The sequence below is a fragment of the Ahaetulla prasina genome, chromosome 2, assembly GCF_028640845.1.
Source record: "Ahaetulla prasina isolate Xishuangbanna chromosome 2, ASM2864084v1, whole genome shotgun sequence".
Classification (NCBI taxonomy): Eukaryota; Metazoa; Chordata; class Lepidosauria; order Squamata; family Colubridae; genus Ahaetulla; species Ahaetulla prasina.
The window spans coordinates 132,027,007-132,045,711 of record NC_080540.1 but is presented as its reverse complement, the minus strand read 5'-3'; the positions used below and the strand labels follow the sequence as shown (position 1 = coordinate 132,045,711).

Below are 18,705 nucleotides of genomic sequence, written 5' to 3'. Positions count from 1 at the left end.
CAGACACATCTACATCTATGAGCCATCTATAGACTATTTCAAGATCAAGGAGACCTATCAGAATAACATGGTTTTATTTATTTGATCTTATCTTATTCCATTAGCTGAAGGTGATATCCATAATGGTTCCTTCTTCTTTCAAGATTATTCCTCACAACAATTCACCTCCTAAGTAAGATGCATAGTGAATAACTCAACCAAAGTCAGTGAGTTTCCACAGCTAAAGGTTTATTTGAATGAGTTTTCCTGATCCTAGTTCAAAATTCTGACTACTATTTACTTTGAGCATCTAATGCCACTGAAAAACTGAAGTCATTTTATGTTAGTAAGTCCACCTTCCCATCTTAGATATCCCAAATGACAGCAATCTCTACATGCAGAGACCAGAAGCAGAACTTGGCCAGTTTGTAAAAGCTACATTCCCAGGAGATTTGGTCTTTCTCCAAGGGTAAAGCACCCCGTCCCTCTGTCAAGAAGGGTGATCTGAAGGATCAGGTAGTGAACTCTCAAGCAGGATAGGACATGTCTTTTCCCCTCAGGCCAAATGACCGATGGCCCTGAAATCCAGACCAAGCTCTCCCACCTCAAAGCAACCCCAGGCTCTGTCACACGCTTGCACTACCTGCACGGCCTGTCTTTTTTCTGGGCTGGCGCAGAGGTCATTTTCTGTAGCCCCAGCCTGGAGAAGGATGTGTACACAGTCAGGGTGACGTCGCTGAACCCACTCAGCCCATCCACACGGTCATAGACACTCTCCCAATAGGCCTTGAGGGCTGGCGTGTTAGGTGGGTAGTTACCATAGAGATGAGTGTCCAAGATTTCCAGCACCTCCTGGTTGATGGTGGACTCAAACTTCCTGGCAAAAAATGTAGGTCTGGAGAGTTGCTGAAAAGAAAAAGGCATTTGGAAAATGGGACAGAGAGAGAGGCAGAGGGAAGAGTTTCATAGCATGATTCAATGCTAAATCTGTAGCACCAAAAGAGAAATTTAACCAGTGTGCACTTGGAATCTAAAACTTTCCAATACAATTTGTTCTAAAATATTTCTTGCAAAATCCTGGAAATTAACTATAGCTCCCAAACCAACATAATGGCATATGGAAATGAATTAGCACCACTTTGAAAATTAACTTATTTTTGCCAATAGATCTTTGATAATAATAAACATAGTTATTAATTATAAACAGTATATAAAACTTCAGGATAAGAAAAAGTATATATGGATGAAATCCATATTATGATCATTAGTTTGGACTTTGTTCTTTAGTCTTAACTTAGAAACATAAAAAATAGTTTTTTTTGAGCCTGCCCTTTGGTTTGTTTTTTTGTTTTCTTTTTAATTAATTAATCTTTAATTATTATTTTTAATTTTAATTTTTGTCAGATGATGGACATATGTATACCTCATGCATGTTTAAACTCAGTTGCTGATGATTGGCCCGCTTGGTTCCAAGCTTCCACTGCACTTTCTGTGAAGTAATACGTTCTAAAATTACTTTTGAATTTCCCGCCTGCCAGTTTGAGGTAATGCCCTCGCATTCTTGATTTTTGTTTAATATTAAAAATACTGCCTAATGCTTATTGCATTTTATTTGCTTTTAAGGAGGAGAGAGGGAGAAAGACCACCAGCAGAGTAATGACAACTATCTCTTGATTTCATCCCAGTGCAAAAGAGTTCACTGCCGAATGCTAGATATGTAAAAATGAAATAAAAGGTTAAAAGGCAAAATCTTATTCTGTGTTACAGTTGGGGCGGACCTGAGGAGCTACTGCTGCTCAGCAAAGAGGAGGTGAGTGACCCAACCTGGCTGACCTTGCCTGAGGTTCAAAATAAAGTAGAGTTGAAGCTGGCTGGTATTTTGATGATGGGAGAATATCGAGGTATTCCGGGGTGTGAGCTAAATTGGAAAGTCAGAAAAACACATCCTGAAGGAAGCAACGGCAAACTATTTCAATACTGCTGCCATGAAATCTGTGTGGCTGAATTGATAAAAGTCCACAGGAGTTGAGTTTGACTTAAGAGCATATATCGTTATGCTATTTTGCCGGCCCTGAGTTACTGTGGTTTGTGTAAATGAAACAAAGGATGAATAACTTCCTGAGAGCAGAAATAAAGTTACATTATACCAAAAAATGGAAATGTATGGTGTACCTGCAGTCTCAAGAAGTCCTGTGGTTTGAAGTCATTTGGGGAACATCCGCACCAATCAACTATGTGCTTATATTGGCACTTGCAGCCCAGCTTGCGGTTCCAGTTTGTCACCCGGAGGTTGTTGTCTACCAAGGTGTCACAGGCATGGCTGTTCTCCAAGACAGTGTGGAAAAAGGACTGTAGGAGGAGAGGAGAACCATCGTGAGAAATACGGCTCCACTCAGGCAGAAATTACCACAGCCTACATGCCTACAAGACAGTCATTCTAAACTTGGAATTTTATTTAAAGGGAAGGTCCAAGAGGACTTTGCATTCTGAAAAACGCTTCCTCACTCTAGAAGAAAAGCCACATGCTGCAGAAGGAACCTCAAATGGAGGGGATTGAATTATTATTATTTTGTTGAAACAAATGAACCAGCTAGTCAGCCAGCGAGCCAGCCAGCTGCTGCCTAGCCTAATCTCTCACTCAGTTAGCAGATGTTTGCCTTGACTTTTTACTGTATTCATTTTGCAAGAGGTTGAAAGTTGTCAAGACAGTGGCGAAAATAACAGGACAATATTATCAGCAATCTCCTCAAAGAAGGATCTACCCGGATCTCATGCCTCACCTTCTGCAGTTATAAAGTCTGGTGTAGGAATCCATGGATTGTTTCTTCACTCATTAGAAAACTTAAATGAGAAGCATGTGCAGCATATCAAAACCCAACTTATTTTCTCAACTGTATGTATGAAAGTCAATATCTTAAAAAAACAAACAAAAAAATCTGCTTTCCATCCTCCAAACACCTCTTAGGAATTTTTATTAACTCCATCATGGTATCAACATGGGAGCAGTCACAGCATGGACATCTTTTTCCCCACAGCATTTAGCACCTGTGCAAAGCAGGTACAAAGAAATATCAAACTGCTGTAGTTAGAAAGATCCTCGTTCAGCAGCATTTGTTATATTTTAGCACATCTGGATCAGAAGCAGATCTGTTTAATCCTTCATCAATGCCAAATTACATCTCTTGGAGCCCAAAATTACTTGGGAGTGTGCAGTATTTGGTTCTGTTTTTCATACCAGGCTGCTCCGTTTCTTCTAGCTAAGCAATAAATTCTTTCTTAGAAAGGATTATTACTTAAGTAGCATCAGAGTTTGCAAAATATGAGAGGCTGGGTCCCAGCTCAAAGAGAGTTATAATAAAGAATCATTAAGAAAGCAAATAGAGGCAACAGTTTATCTCAGTTAAGCATAGTAAGACTTAGAAAATGGTGACTTGAGAAGCAGGGAAGGAATGCTATTAGAAACCTGATTTATTTCTTTACTTATATAAATTAGGATAATAACACTTGCAGGGCAGCCTGGTACTCAGTCTGTTATTGGCTGTATCAGGACAAAGTTTCCATCCTATACAAAAATACTACCCCATTCATCACAGTCACTCTGAAGCCGCTACAACTGATGGACTTACCTCTGCTGGGAGAAGTGTGTATGTGTAGAACTGTTGCAGCTGGGAGACCAATTGATCGCTGGTGTACACCACATATTCCACAAAACTGCGCGTTAGGGCAAACCAGTCTGAGCCACCATCCACCACGATACCCTCTGGGATCTGCCGTTCACCCAGTCGCCACATATGTGTGTCACATTCATGGAAAAGTCTGTCTAGGCCCTGCTTCTTGATGAACCTATGCGGAGATGAATGCCTCAGATTCACTAGGAAGCAACGTGGAATTTTAGGGATTAAGTTTCGAACAAGGAGAGTTCTAGAACACCGTACTTTGAAAACTTTGAATTCTATAGCCTGAGAGTTCCAGGAAATCGGTGTAATCATATTGGTTCACAGCCTTTCGATCCTTCAGCTTAAATTTTGGAAAGTGGATTGTTTGCAAAGAATTCAGCTTGGTCTGATGAACCTTTGGAGGCTTCAAAAATTGCCAACACTCTTATAAATTGTATTTATAAGAGTTTCTTTTGTCAGCATTTAAAGAGCAAATGATGCCAGTTGTGGAAGATGCTAAAAGATCTTTTTTTTAAAAAAATAATTACTGGGAGTAGAAATTACACGGTGATCATATAATTTTTGGCTCAACAACAACAGACTCCTACAAACCAGAGCCTTAAATCAAAAAGAGCTCCAAAGCTTCCCACATTTTTAAATGTTTTTTGCTTTTTTACAGTTATGAAGATTGGAGCTCTTTTTGAAGACAAGGTTTGATAAAAACAAAAACAAAAAGACAGGAAAGAAAAACGCTATTATTTGTACATGGAATTCAGATATAGGTTTCAATTATATTCAGTTTCAGATGAATAAAACAACAGAATCTATTCAAGTTCCATGAACTTGCCCTATGTGATATGACTGTACCCAATGGCATCTTTTTAACCATAACTATTCATTTCTTCTCTCTTTTAAATAGATAGCACTTAATAGCAAAAAATCTCTAGCTGACAAAAATATGCTTTAAAAAAAGAACATTTAAAAATTATAGTCATAAAATCTAAATAGAAGATAAAAAGTAGCTGCACAGGAATAGCTGCAGAGGATAAAATGAAAAAAAGGTTAAAGCAGTGGAAAAGGCTTCTATGCATTTCAAATGTTCATAAATATTCAAAGAACAATAGACAACTAAAAGATAGTATAATGAATATTAGAAAGTCTATCTGGGTCTGAAGAGATAAAAAAGGAGTTTTATTTTTATTTTTTGTCCAGTTTTGTTTTATTTATTTATTTTTTTATTTTATTTTATTTATTTATTTTGTCACAACAATATATGTAACTATCATACAGAAAGGTTATATAGTATATAAAGGTATAAGCATATATATATATAGGAAAAAGAAAAGAAAAACAATAGGACAGGAACGGTAGGCACATTTGTGCGCTTATGCACGCCCTATGCATTGCCAGATGATCTAGGCAGGGTATTTACAACTGGGACACCACAGCCAAGAATGTCCTCTGTCCAACAGCAATTTATCTGAGATTGTGGGCTTTTTTTTTGGTCATTTTTAATCTGTTCCCCAATGCCAAAGCTCTCCGAATTACCTAGCATTATCGCGTCCATGAGACTTCAAAAAATTCTTGTCCCGATATTTTGATAGGAATGTCACCAGCTCCTCATTGGTCCTGCAGGGGGCAGCAAATCAAAAGGAAGAATTAGAAAAAGCAGAAAACTGACCCCAGACTAGTAAGCTTTCTCAGAAAGGCAACCTGATGTACCTCCAAATGTTTTGGATTACAAAACCCACCATCCTCCTTCAATACTTTGGCAGGATGGGATATTTGATAGTCCAACACACCCTCAAACTTTATAGTCATGATTAGGAGAGAGGAAGAATGGAATTCCAATCTATACACATTTTTGAAGCTCTGAAGACCAGATAAAAAACTGTACCCATATTATTGGATATTATATTTTGTCAGGATTCTCATTGTACAAAGAATCTTGTTTATACACTTGCACACAGATAGGAAATCATTCAATTAAGAAAATCATTACTAATCTTTTCAACAATAGAAGAGGAAATGCAGTTCCAAACACTTTATGAGGGACTGGTTCATTCATAAACTGGTTCCTGGATGAGGAACTGGTTCCCTCATGAACTAGTTCCTGGATAGACAAATGCTAGAACAAATTTTTTTAAAGAGGATTTTTTTTTTAGAAGTTAAAGAACAGTTCTTTGGAAAAGGAGAATTTGCACCTATCAAATGCATAGTAAACAGGTCCAAACTTTAAGGCAATATTTCCAATTTGGGTGTTCTCAAATTTGTGTGAAACCTTCCTAGTATGAGGGCAGAACTTTTATCCCCAACTGCTTCTACAGATGTTTCTGCGGGACTGTCCTGCTTTGAGAAGAATCAGATTAAGGCTGAGCTTGAGGACAAGAAAGCAAAAGGAAAAGAGGGATGGGAGATGAGAAAAAAGAAACGAGGAAAAGCAGGCAGAAAACAGATGCAAACAGAGCAAAATTAATATGTTCTCATCTATGCAGATTTCCAATTAACCACATCCAATGTATTTCCCAACCTTCCTTTTAGTAGTCATTTTCCTTGTCTCCTGTATCTTCCAAACAACAGTTATCTAGTTATTGAGTGGCTTTGGCAAAAAAAACAGGACCAAACCATTCATCTATGGAGATTCTCAATTTCCAAATCATGATTGCCCCAAAGGTCTTTTTCCAAAAGTCAACTGGACTTTCTTGATTTCTTTTTTCTTTGAAAACATTTCACTACTCATCCAAAAAGGTTCTTCAGTTCTAATTCAAGCCACCCAACACCAAAACTTCTGATATGCTATGGCCTCTTGGTACAGTAGAACCTCTGGTCACGAATGCTTCTGACCACAACCAAACTGGGTTTTTTTGTAAGTGCCAAATTTCCTGTTGTTCGTTTACAAACAACAGTGACCCATATGTGGCCACCGCATTAATTTTGGTTAGGTTCGGGCAGTGGTGGGATTCAAGTAATTTAACAACTGGTTCTCTGCCCTAATGATTTCTTCCAACAACCAGTTTGCCAAACTGTTCAGACAGTTAACAACCGGTTCTCCTGAAGTGGTGCGAACTGGCTGAATCCCACCACTGGGTTCGGGTCACGACCAAATAGGGTTGCGACCAAAATTATGGAACGTATTATGGTCGTGACCAGAGGTTCTACTGTACTCTGAAGTTCCCTCTTATTTTCCTACCTGCATTAAATGGTGGTAGGTGGGAAGAAAGAGAACTCCCTGATAGCTTCCATTCAAACCATCCCAGCTTGTCTCATATGATCTCAATGTTCACAGGTCAGCAGTAGAACCCTCTGCTGCCTGCTGGGCCTTTTCCTTTTCCTAAAGACTGACCTGGTGGGGTAGTCGGTGGCACTCAAATTGATGAAATAGTCCCAGGCCCAATCTGTCACCTCCAGCAGGTCCTTCATGCTCCGCAGGTACATCTTCAGCAAGCTGGCCCCACCCCAGATTGTGACCATGCGCCAGGGGGTAACCAAGATGTTAGGATAATGCTGGGCCAGATCCATCACTTCCCGGTGCAGATATGTAGAACGCTGCAGGGGAGATGCAAACAGGGAGAGGAAATTGAATGCCAGAGCTTAGGATACCATGAGGATCACCACTCTTTCTTTGGCCCTTTTTTTCCCAGGAAGAATTGAGTGACAGCAGTGGTAGTGCAAAAGTGTAAGGAAACTCCAGCAAGTCCTGGGGTGTGGCACAGAGACTTATCTCCCTGTAGTTTGTTGTTTGTTTTATTATTTTAACCATTGCACTTATTATTCCCCTAGAAGTATAATATGTATAAAGTCTGGAGTTTTTGCTTCTTATCCTTTTGTTATTCCGAGAGTTGTTTTAATCCTGTTTATGTAAGTTGCCTAGTTACCTGAGTGATTGAAGCCACAAATGGATGGATGGGTAGAAATAAAAATTTCTGCCAAAGCCAGAAATGCTGGCTTTGGCAGAAATTTCACATGTCAGATTTCATTTGCAAGATACAGAATAACAGAGTTGGAAGGGACCTTAGAGGTCTTCTAGTCCAACCCCTGTTCAAGCAGGAAACTCTATGCCATTTGAGACAAATGGTTGTCCAGTGTCTTCTTGAATATAGACAATAGCTATATTTTATATAAAAAAGGAACTCAAAAACAAAATCCCACATCTACTAGAACAAGATAGAATTTCTGATAATTGACACAAGACTTTATATTTATTCTTTGCTTCAAAGTTGTTGTTCTGCTAACTATGCAAATAGCTACTTCCTGCACTGCCCTCATCTCTGCTTTACCCTTTCAAGTTCTGCAGTCCTTCCACTGTAATTAACCTAATTAATTAGGTTAATTAACCTAATTAACTTGAACAGCATGGTAAATACTGGTACTCTAAACCATCTGAAGCGCAAGACTCCCACTGATTATGCATTAAATCTTAGGATTTGTCTTGCTTTCCCCAAAGGTTTTCTCTGTGTCCAAACCAAACAGTGATCACCAGGAAGCAAATCAGGAAACTATATTTATCCAGAACTTTGGGCCTTGTTATTTTAATGCATGCCTTGTTCTAAACTTGTATATTTAAACTAGTGTTTTATATCAACATGCACCACAAGATGTGTCTTGGAATTTTTTGCCAAAGTGGTTAACCAGCATTTGAACTTTCGTGCTATTACAGAGAGTAATAGTAAGAGAGCAGGCTGAGGCTTCCATGATTTTCCTTCAGAAAAGAGAAACCCATGCATTACGACTGTCTAGATCACTATTTTTAACCTCAGCAATTTTCAACCAGCTCCTTGGTTCTCCGAGGAGCTGAGGGAGATGAAACGCCGGAGAAGACGCCTAGAGAGTGTCTGGAGATCCAGCCGTTCTGAGGCTGACTGGACACTAGTTAGGTCCTACAGCAGGACCTACCTAGTGGCACTGAGGGATGCGAAACGTTCCTATGTTTCCTCCCTCATTGCGTCGGCAGATAACCGCCCAGCCGCCCTGTTTCGGGTGACCCGCTCTCTCCTTCAACAGGAGGGGCGGGAGGACCCCCTACAAGGGCGTGCCGAGGAGTTTAACGGTTATCTATACGATAAAATCGTTCAGCTTCGGGACGGATTGGATCAAAATTGGGTAGATCCAGGCGAGGGTTCCGAGACCCGTCTTGTTGAGGTGGTTTGGGATGATTTTGATCCTGTGACTCCCGAGGACATGGACAGGTTGCTGGGTAGGCTGAATGCCACCACATGTTTACTGGATCCGTGCCCCTCCTGGTTAGTACTGGCTACTCAGGAGGTGACACGAGGCTGGCTCCGGGGGATTACAAATGCTTCTTTGCAGGAGGGGGTCTTTCCCGCTGCCTTGAAAGAGGTGGTGGTGAGACCCCTCCTCAAGAAGCCTTCCCTGGACCCAGCTGTTTTAGGGAATTACCGGCCAGTCTCCAATCTTCGCTTCACGGCGAAGGTTGTAGAAATGTGGTGGCATGTCAGCTACCCCAGTACCTGGATGAAGCTGTCTATCTAGACCCGTTCAGTCCGGCTTCCGGCCCGGATACAGTAGGGAGACAGCTTTGGTCACACTGGTGGATGATCTCTGGAGGGTCAGGGATAAGGGTTACTCCTCTGCCCTGGTCCTATTAGACCTCTCAGCAGCTTTTGATACCATCGACCATGGTATCCTGCTGCGCCGGTTGGAGGGGTTGGGAGTGGGAGGCACCGTTTATCGGTGGTTCTCCTCCTACCTCTCTGACCGGACGCAGACGGTGTTGACAGGGGGGCAGAGATTGACTCCAAGGTGCCTCATGTGTGGGGTGCCGCAGGGGTCGATTCTCTCACCCCTCCTGTTCAACATCTATATGAAGCCGCTGGGTGAGATCATCAATGGCTTTGGGGTGAGATACCAACTGTACGCTGATGACAGTCAGCTGTACTTTTCCACCCTGGGCCACCCCAGTGAAGCTGTCGAAGTGCTGTCCCGGTGTCTGGAAGCCGTACAGGTCTGGATGGGGAGGAACAGGCTCAAACTTAATCCCTCCAAGACGGAGTGGCTGTGGATGCCGGCACCTCGGTACAGTCAGCTGCAGATACGGCTGTCTGTCGGGGGTGAGTCATTGGCCCCGATGGAGAAGGTATGCAACTTGGGCGTGCTCCTGGATGGTCAGTTGTCCTTTGAAGATCATTTGGTGACCGTCTCCAGGAGAGCTTTTATCAGGTTCGCCTGATCCGCCAGTTCGTCCTTCCTGGACTGGGATGCCTTATGCACAGTCACTCATGCTCTCGTTACCTCTCGCCTGGACTACTGCAATGCTCTCTACATGGGGCTCCCCTTGAAGAGCACCGGAGACTTCAGCTAGTCAGAATGCGGCTGGGTTATTGAGGAGCGGTTCGGAGCTCCCACATAACACCTATCCTGCGCAGACTGCACTGGCTACCTGTTGTTTTCCGGGTGTGCTTCAAGGTATTGGTTACCACCTTTAAAGCGCTCCATGGCTTAGGACCGGGCTATCTAAGGGACCGTCTACTGCCGGCCTCTATCTCCCATCGTCCGGTGCGTTCCCACAGAGAGGGATTCCTCAGGGTGCCCTCAGCCAAACAGTGTCGACTGGCGGCCCCCAGGGGGGGGGCCTTCTCTGTGGGGGCTCCGACCCTGTGGGACGAACTTCCCTCGGACTTGACAACTACCTGACCTTAGGACCTTTGCATGAACTTAAAACCTATTTATTTCGGATGGCTGGACTAGCTTGATTTTTACCTTTAATTTTAATTGAATGTGATGGGTTCTTAAATTTTTGTAATTTTATGGGGGTGTATATTATTTTAATTTTTGGGTAAATTTAAATCAGTTTTTTAAGGGTTGTTTTAATTATTGTGTATGCCTGTATTTTATCTGCCTGTTCACCGCCCTGAGTCCTTCGGGAGAAGGGCGGTATATAAATTAAAATATTATTATTATTATTATTATTATTATTATTATTATTATTATTATTATTATTATTATTATTATTATTATTATTATTATTATTATTATTATTATTATTATTATTGATGTGTGGACTTCAACTCCCAGAATTCCCCAGCCAGCATGACGATTGCTGAGGTTGAGAAACATTGACCTAGATGACAGGTAATCCAACTTTTAGTATTCTCTGTCTAGGGATCTTTTTCCTCCTATGAAGGAGGCTATATGATGTCCTGCAGACCAAACAGATAAACTTCTCTGGGTGTTGCTTAGCCATCTATTCTATTCTCACCCTCAGAGGCCTAGCAATGTCGACTAAGCTTACTAGCCAGTTAGTGTTTGTGGATTTCCATAAGGACCACAAATTCTTCCACTTCCCTAAATTTTCTGAGATTTGCAGAAAATTACAGAGGGGAAAAACATTTCCTCTTGACTATATTTCATAATATTTCTACATTTTCACTTGAGATCCAATCTTGTGTGTTCCGAGCAAGACGGATGAAAAACTCTAGGGAATCGATGCAAAAATACATACATGAGAATAGGTTAGGGTTAAAAAAAAAACAACCTTTGGGATGCCTTGAAATAAACATGCCCAGCACCCCAGAGATGAATTATTTTGTCCACTAAATGAGCATTTTCCCATTGACTTTTGCAACAGAATTCTGGGGGTTTCAAGACAACATAGAAAATAAAGTGAAGATGAAGGCAAAATATAACACTGATCATAAAAGTTGGTTTCATCCATGTGCAGAAGGACTACCGGTATCTACCATTGAGGAATTTTACTAACTCTCTCAGGGACCCAAAATGAAGACTGTACCTTCTGGTTTTAATCAAATATTGAATAAAGAAAAACAACAAGGAATGATTCAAGTCCCTTCTTCAGGATACATTCCTTATAAAAGAAAGTTTTTCTTTTGGAATCAGGGTCCATTCAGTTTTCTTTTTTAAAAGGGGTCTTCAAGGACCTCAGGGGTTCTTGCTACTGCAATAAGACACCAGTGGTGAAATCCAAATATTTTTACTACCGGTTCTATGGGCGTGGCTTGGTGGCCGTGGTGTGGCTTGGTGGGCATGCCAAGGGGAAGATACTACAAAATCCCCATTCCCACCCCACTCCTGGGGGAAAGATATTGGAAAATCTCCATTCCCACCTCACTCTGGGGCCAGCCAGAGGTGGTGTTTGCCAGTTCTCCAAACTACTCAAAATTTCCACTACCGGTTCTCCAGAACCTGTCAGAACCTGCTAGATTTCACCCCTGTAAGACACCCAGTGAAATAAGTAGCATCAAAATTTTCAGTCTGGTTTTGGCTAGTTGCGAGAAGACATTAAGCGACAAAAGTGGACATCAGCTGCCCCTGGATATTCTCGGTGCCAACCTATCCTGCTTGTGGCAGATAGCTTGGAACTTTGTGTTCATCTTTCCAGGAGAGAGTAGAACCATGAGCTCTGCTTTATCCAATCATTCATTTCTTTATAATAAAATCTTGATTGTTCATGTAGGAAGGATGTGGGTAAGCAAATATCCCCTCTTCTTTTGTACTGTACGCAGGAAATGAGATCTCCATAGCCAGTACAGCAGAGGATAAAGCTGAGACAGATGCTTTGGGTCAGTGGTGAAATTCAATTTTTTTTTACTATAGGTTCTGTGGGCGTGGCTTGGTGGGCATGGCAAGGGAAGGATATTGCAAAATCTCCATTGCCACCCCACTCTGAGGCCAGCCAGAGGTAGTATTTGCTGGTTCTCCGAACTACTCAAAATTTCCGCTACCGGTTCTCCAGAACCGTTCAGAACCTGCTGGATTTCACCCCTGCTTTGGGTAGTGGGGTCAAGAGATCTGTGGACCATGGCTTATTTCATGCCTTCACTCCCCTCTTAAAATGCCACATGCCTTACCTTGTCCACATGTATGTAAAAGAAATGCTGCTGGTGATACACAGCCTTAATGAGGCGCTTCAGCTGGCGGATGGCTCTCCCATGAACCACAAGCATGTATGCAATTCGAACTGGCTTGTCCACGGAGGCCTGGACCATTTTGCTCTCATCCCATTGGATCACAGGACTAACCTTCCCTGCAGAGATTTAAAAAAGGATCAAATCTAGGATCAGTACGGTCTGAGTGGAAAAAAAAGGAGAGCCACTAAACAAGCTCCTTAGGCTAAGTGACCTTTAGAATTCAACCCAAACTTCTCCTGATCCACACACGCAATAAGGAACAACACAACACAAATGGCAGCTTCCTATTTTGATCCAACTTGCAGCTGCTGGAAAGCTTATGCTGTGCTAGAAACCCCAAGAGAGGTGAGCAAAGGCTATATTCTCAATGCACCATTACTCTTCTCTATCTAGTTGGTAGGAGGACATCCCCCATCATCGCAGGTGGCCAAGCAGCATTTTCTTGAGGGTAACACGCTCTTGCTCACAAAGTCCAGACAACATTCCTTCTGATACTTCCCTATTTGGGTTAACAAGGCCCTTTTTTAAAAAAAATAGATATGGGAAAACAAAAGGCGAGAGGAGGAGCATAGCAAGGCCAGAAGGAAAAATGGAAAGAGTGCTCCCGAGACCCTGATTAAATGTTCCAACCAGGAAATTCCAGGGAAGCAAAGAATAATCCTTCAGTTCAGGAACTCAATTTGTCTCTAAGGTAATATAGGTAAATGTTTTTGCCAAGAATCTGGGATTGGATTTTTGATTTACTGTAAAGTTTATGCTTGTTACAGTCTTTGCCTATGATAACTACTCTTCTGTCTCTGAGGATTACTCTATCTGTGCAAGGCAGTTATTATACCCTGGGCTCTCTGAGCAGCAGAGCCCTTTACACCTTGGATCTCTCCCAATTTTTATATCTGCCATGACAGCTTTTTATGGGCGATTCCCATCTTTATTTTTAGCAGTTCTCTATTTTTATCTCTTTGGCCACAGAATGTTTAACTGCATAAAGTTAAAAAGAGAGGCTTACATTTCCTTTGTTCTTCGTAAAGTTTTTTTTTTTAATTATACTTTGTACTTTTGATCCAACTGTCATAGGAGAAGAGTAATTTCCTCAGTCAGACATTTACCAGAAGGTAGCCACAAGAATTCATTTAACCTATTTCATTCCTTGTCTCACATCTTTTTACATTTGTGTTTGCCAGTCATGCACCTAGGCCAGTGATGGTGAACTTATAAATCGTTGTGTCAAAAGTGACATACCAAGATGTTTTGGATGACACACAAGCCTCCACCAACACCTGACAGTAAGTACTCATGAAAGCAGGGCATGCTTTCAAGAGTAGTTGGTAGAGTAGTAGTAGTAGTTTGCAATTTTCGGAAGCTGTGCCAGAATGTGGTGTGCTCTCGTGCAACCTCTGGACCCTTTAAAAAGTGGGTGAAAGGGATGTGTTCTTTTTTTATTATTATTTATTTATTTGCATTTATATCCCGCCCTTCTCCGAAGACTCAGGGCGGCTTACACTATGTTAAGCAATAGTCTTCATCCATTTGTATATTATATACAAAGTCAACTTATTGCCCCCAACAATCTGGGTCCTTGCATAAGGTTCTTGCATAACTCTGTAGCCTCCAGAAATCATGTGAGGATAGGGTGTGTTTTGGTGTAGTTTTCAGAGGCTGCAGAGGTTGCACAGCATTCCCTGAAGCTATTTCAACAACTAAGACCTTGTGCGATATGGAACAGCCTTGGGTAGGCCTATTACGTGCTCTTCATGAGTACACTGTGAGCTTATGCACCAGAGACAAATTCTTTGTGTGTCCTATCACACTTGGTCAATAAAGAATTGTATTGTACTGTATTGTAGTGTAGTATAGTGTAGTGTAGTGTAGATAGTGTAGTGTAGTGTATTCCTATTCTGTTCTAGGACAGGGCAGAGCAGGGATTTCTGGGTTTAAGAACCCATCTCTCACCCTTCAGATTCATCTCTGCTGCTACCCTAGTCCACACACATTTGCAAACATGGGTTCAAAAATGTACGGGCCTCATGAAATTCAGAACCCAGGAAAGGAAAGAATGATTGTCCAGAGATATCCAAGGATCAATTTTTGGGGCTGGGATGTTGTCACTTCGCTACATTTTTTAATTTTTTTGGCCAAATATAAAGTTTAGAGAGTTCTGCCTTCAATTTTTAATGATCGAATTTGGGGAGTTGGGCCCTTATCTCATTGCAGATATCAGGGCTTAAGGAACAGGAATGTTCACTCTTAAGTTCAGCAAGAGGTCTGAGAACAGGATGTCTCACAGCAATTATCATTCACTGGAAAAAAAGCGGGAAAAGGGAAAAGGAAATCACGTTGCACAAAGCCATTTGGATTTGTCTTGGGTCACACATCTTGGGGATTACTGACATCTGAACTGTTCCTAGTAGAGATGGAAAATCTTCAACCTAATTTCAAATTCCCCTGCAAGCAATTCCTCAGGATCTGTCTGTCCCTTTTTTCAGAAGGATGTTAGATGAGGTGGCAGAAACAGCAGCAGCAAGTTTGTGTGTATGTGTGTGTGTGTGAGAGAGAATGTAATTGTCATAAGCCATCTCATCACTGCCTTTTCCCCACATACCACATGTAGTCCTCGACTTATGACCACAATTGAGCCCAACATTTCTGTTGTTAAGCAAGGTAGTTGTTAAGTGAGTTTTGCCCCATTTTACAACCTTTTTACCACAGTTGTTAAGTGAGTCACCACAGTTGTTAAATTACTAACACAGTTGTTGAGTGAATCTAGCTTCTCCATTGACTTTGCTCGTCAGAAGGTTGCAAAAGGTGATCACATGATCCTGGGACATTGCAACTGTCATAAGTACAAGCCAGTTGCCAAGTGTCCAAATTTTGATCATGCGACCATGGGGATGCTGCAGTGGTTCTAAGTGTGAAAAACAGTCATAAGTCACTTTTTTCAGTGCTGTTGTAACTTTGAACAGTCACTGAATGAACAGCTGCAAGTCGAGGACTATCTGTACCTTTCCCCAGAAATATAAGCTTTCCTGATTAAAGATCTTGCAACATCCAGACTATCCCTTATTCCTTTTCTCTCCACTTGACGAGTTGGCAACCTCTCAGATGCTGAAGTAATATCAGTGAACCTCATTACAAGTAAGATTCATTTAGTCAACAGAGCAGCCTTAATTGGACTGTCTGTGCCTCCTTTAATCAAGGTGTCTGTCACAGGTTATTATGTGGCTACAGTTCTGTGGCACAGCAGATGTTCTGAATGCAAGAGGTCTGCACTCCAAGGGAAGGCCTGGGCAGGAGGAGGTGAAAGTTCCCAATCAGAAAGGCTGGGACAGGACTATGGGTTGGCACCCCAAGAGGAATGACTTCAGGTGTCGGTAAATGGGCCTAAGCCAAGAGGCAGCTGCACTCCTAAATTGTGGACATGCAAAGAATGGTCATCGTTGTCCTGCTTCAAGGGTTGCCGCCTCTCAACCGTATCACTCAGTACATGGGGGGACAATTCCCCAAGGTTTTTCCATTCTCACCTGAGAGCTGGCACTGCCGGGGTACTGACCGTGGCATCAGGTTTCCAGCTTGGTGCAGGCACACCACATTGGCAATCTCCTGCTGACACTGCTTACTGCTAGCTCTGGCTAATGCAGACAGCGCATCTTTGCCCGTGATTTCACACTTGGGAGTGAAGTTGTTCTCGGTAGGCTGTGGGGCTCCTTCCACACTGCCGGTGTCTCCGTGCTGGAACATGGCCAGTTGGGCATCCCTTCTAAGCTGCGTCCAGTTCCTTCGACTGGAAGTATCCGAATAGACTGGCAGCTTGAGACTCGGTTGATGCTTCACTGTGACCGCCCTCACCACTTTGGCAACCAGCACACCAGGGTTATCCAGACGATTCTTCCACCTTTCGTGCTTCCTGTTTAAGCTGCCTCGTCGGCCTGCAGAGCTGTCTGAATCCTTTGACCCATCACTGTTTTCAAGAAGCTGGGGCTTCCTTTGCTGAATCTGCTCCAGTTAGAGAGATGGGAAGGGAGGGAGGGGGAGAGGGAGAGAGAAAGGGAAGGGGAGAAGGAGGGGAGGGGGAGAAGGAGAGAGAGAGAGAAACACAAAACAGACAGGATGGAGAAAGAATTAGCTTGAAGATTGCTCACTTAGCTACTCCGCTGTGTGTTTTCAAGCAACATTTTATTTTTCTAGATAAATATTCCTTTGGAAAGTTTCACAAACCTCATGTATAATGCATTCTGTTTAGTAAAGACAACGGAACAGGAAAAATAATAGCAATGGGCACCAGTATGAATTTGTTAATCGTGTCTGTAGAACAACCCAGGATTAAAAAATATAGCATTTCCATCTATTTTCAGTCACGGCAGAGTAAGGCTAGAGAAGCCCACTTTAAAATCCCCCCTTCAGCCATGAATAAATGCATACTTAGCTATTCACAACATGAACAGACAGGTCACAACTGGCATTCCAGGTCTGGAATTGCTCTCTAAGGTAGGTGACTGTTGTCCCCATTTTACATAGAGTAAAATGAGGCAGAAAGACTGTGTGGCCCTGGGCTATGCAGATAAAAGAAGATATGAAGGACAAAAGTGGGTTTGTAGTGAAAAAGATAAAAATGCAAAGCATTCTGATGTAAACCAATCACAATTTTATTCGGATTTAGAATGAATGAATGAGGGATTTATGGGCTACAACCAGATGCTTTGCGCATTCCCTCCAAAACAAATTCTGTTCAGCTGAATAAAGCAATAGCAATAGCATTAATGCCACACAAAGGATTACATTCTGATTCTAAAACATATGATTTATAAATGTGTTCTATCTTCCTGAACTACATAGCCCTGAGAAGATAACTATCAGTCCAAAACCTGAATAAAAACCATCAAGCTTAAGTGCTTATCTGCTGAACCATATCAGTTTTGATATTTCAGAATGGAAGGGCTCATCTACATACAAAAAATGTTGAGAGAGGTTGAAAAGCATATGGCTTTAAAAAAGGGTTGTCTTCAAGGATGACTCAAGTAGCATTGCTGCCTGCCTAGAAAATAATGGGGAGCAATTAATTCTTCTGTATGGAGTCCCCCTCCCCTCGCCCATTTTAATTCCTCACTTGCACAACAGGAGTGGAAATTATCTCTGCCCATGTGAGCACATTCTCTGCTGGTCATCTTCCTTCTTCCCTGCCATCTTTCAACTTACCAATTCCCATTAAAAGGCTTCTACCGTAAGAGCTCCAAAATCTTTGCATCTCTTTCCAAATAAGGGAAAGGTGAAGTCATTGGCAAAGTGATAAACCTCTTGGCTAGAATCCAAGCCTTTCCCTTTGTTAGGTATCTTCTCTCCACCTCTCTTCATTGTCCAGCTTTCCTTTCTTCCTCCTCCCATCCAGATCCTGCAAAGCCATTTGATTTGGGTGCTGATTGGAATCTTGATCTCTTGGTAGACATGGGATTGTCTTCCATAAGAAGGAAATTCCCAGGACTGAAACAAAAGACCTAACAAACAGGCTGAGCTGACAAAGTGTCAACCCATCAGTCAACCACAATATAACTATTCAGTGTCATCCAATTAAATTAAATAGAAGGAGGCAGTCCTTCAGTGGTCCAATTGGCGCTTCTGATGGCTACTCCTCATGTACTCCAGAAAGTTAACAATGTGAGTATTTTCCCCCCACTTTCCATAGAAAACAACATGTTTCTGTTGGGTCACTTTGATCCAGCTTCAGCCTACCTCAGCAGTTCGTTGGCACCACAGCTTCAAAGTGAACAATAAGAGGGGCATCAGAGCAAAAAGGCTGTGCGGATGAGATGGACTAAGGATGACAAACAGAACACATCACTTTCCAATGATACATCCGTTCAAAATTATGTGCCCTGACAATTTTCATCAAAGGTTTTTCAGAGGCTGAAAGTACAGAGCCCCTGTTTTGTGCAATGCTTGTTTTCCGTGCTTTGTTTTACTAGAATCTCGAGACAAACTATTTCCCTCTTTTTTTTAAATATCCTCTTATAAAAGTCTACCGACTCTCAAAAGTACATTCATGAAATAAACGGATGGGTTTGTCAATTTATAGGTCCAATGAATACCATTCAATTTATCTTGGAATTGACAAGGATTCATAGTATAGACCTGCTTTTTCCAACCAGGTGCAATTGGCTTTCTTGTTACTGCGATGGTCCTTCAAATTTACTTTA

The 18,705-nt window shown here is 41.9% G+C and overlaps 1 protein-coding gene across 1 annotated transcript in view; it reads right to left on the bottom strand.

Annotated features, from left to right (window-relative positions):
* The window catches only part of XYLT2 (xylosyltransferase 2), a 47,173-nt gene that overhangs the window by 9,213 nt on the left and 19,255 nt on the right, over positions 1 to 18,705 (bottom strand). The window contains exons 2-8 of the mRNA XM_058171360.1: positions 16,039 to 16,510; positions 12,461 to 12,636; positions 6,979 to 7,181; positions 5,184 to 5,264; positions 3,606 to 3,822; positions 2,152 to 2,328; positions 623 to 885 (exon numbers count right to left, since the gene is read on the bottom strand). Coding sequence (XP_058027343.1) covers positions 623 to 885; positions 2,152 to 2,328; positions 3,606 to 3,822; positions 5,184 to 5,264; positions 6,979 to 7,181; positions 12,461 to 12,636; positions 16,039 to 16,510 — 1,589 coding nt within the window. The remainder of the gene's footprint in view (positions 1 to 622; positions 886 to 2,151; positions 2,329 to 3,605; positions 3,823 to 5,183; positions 5,265 to 6,978; positions 7,182 to 12,460; positions 12,637 to 16,038; positions 16,511 to 18,705) is intronic.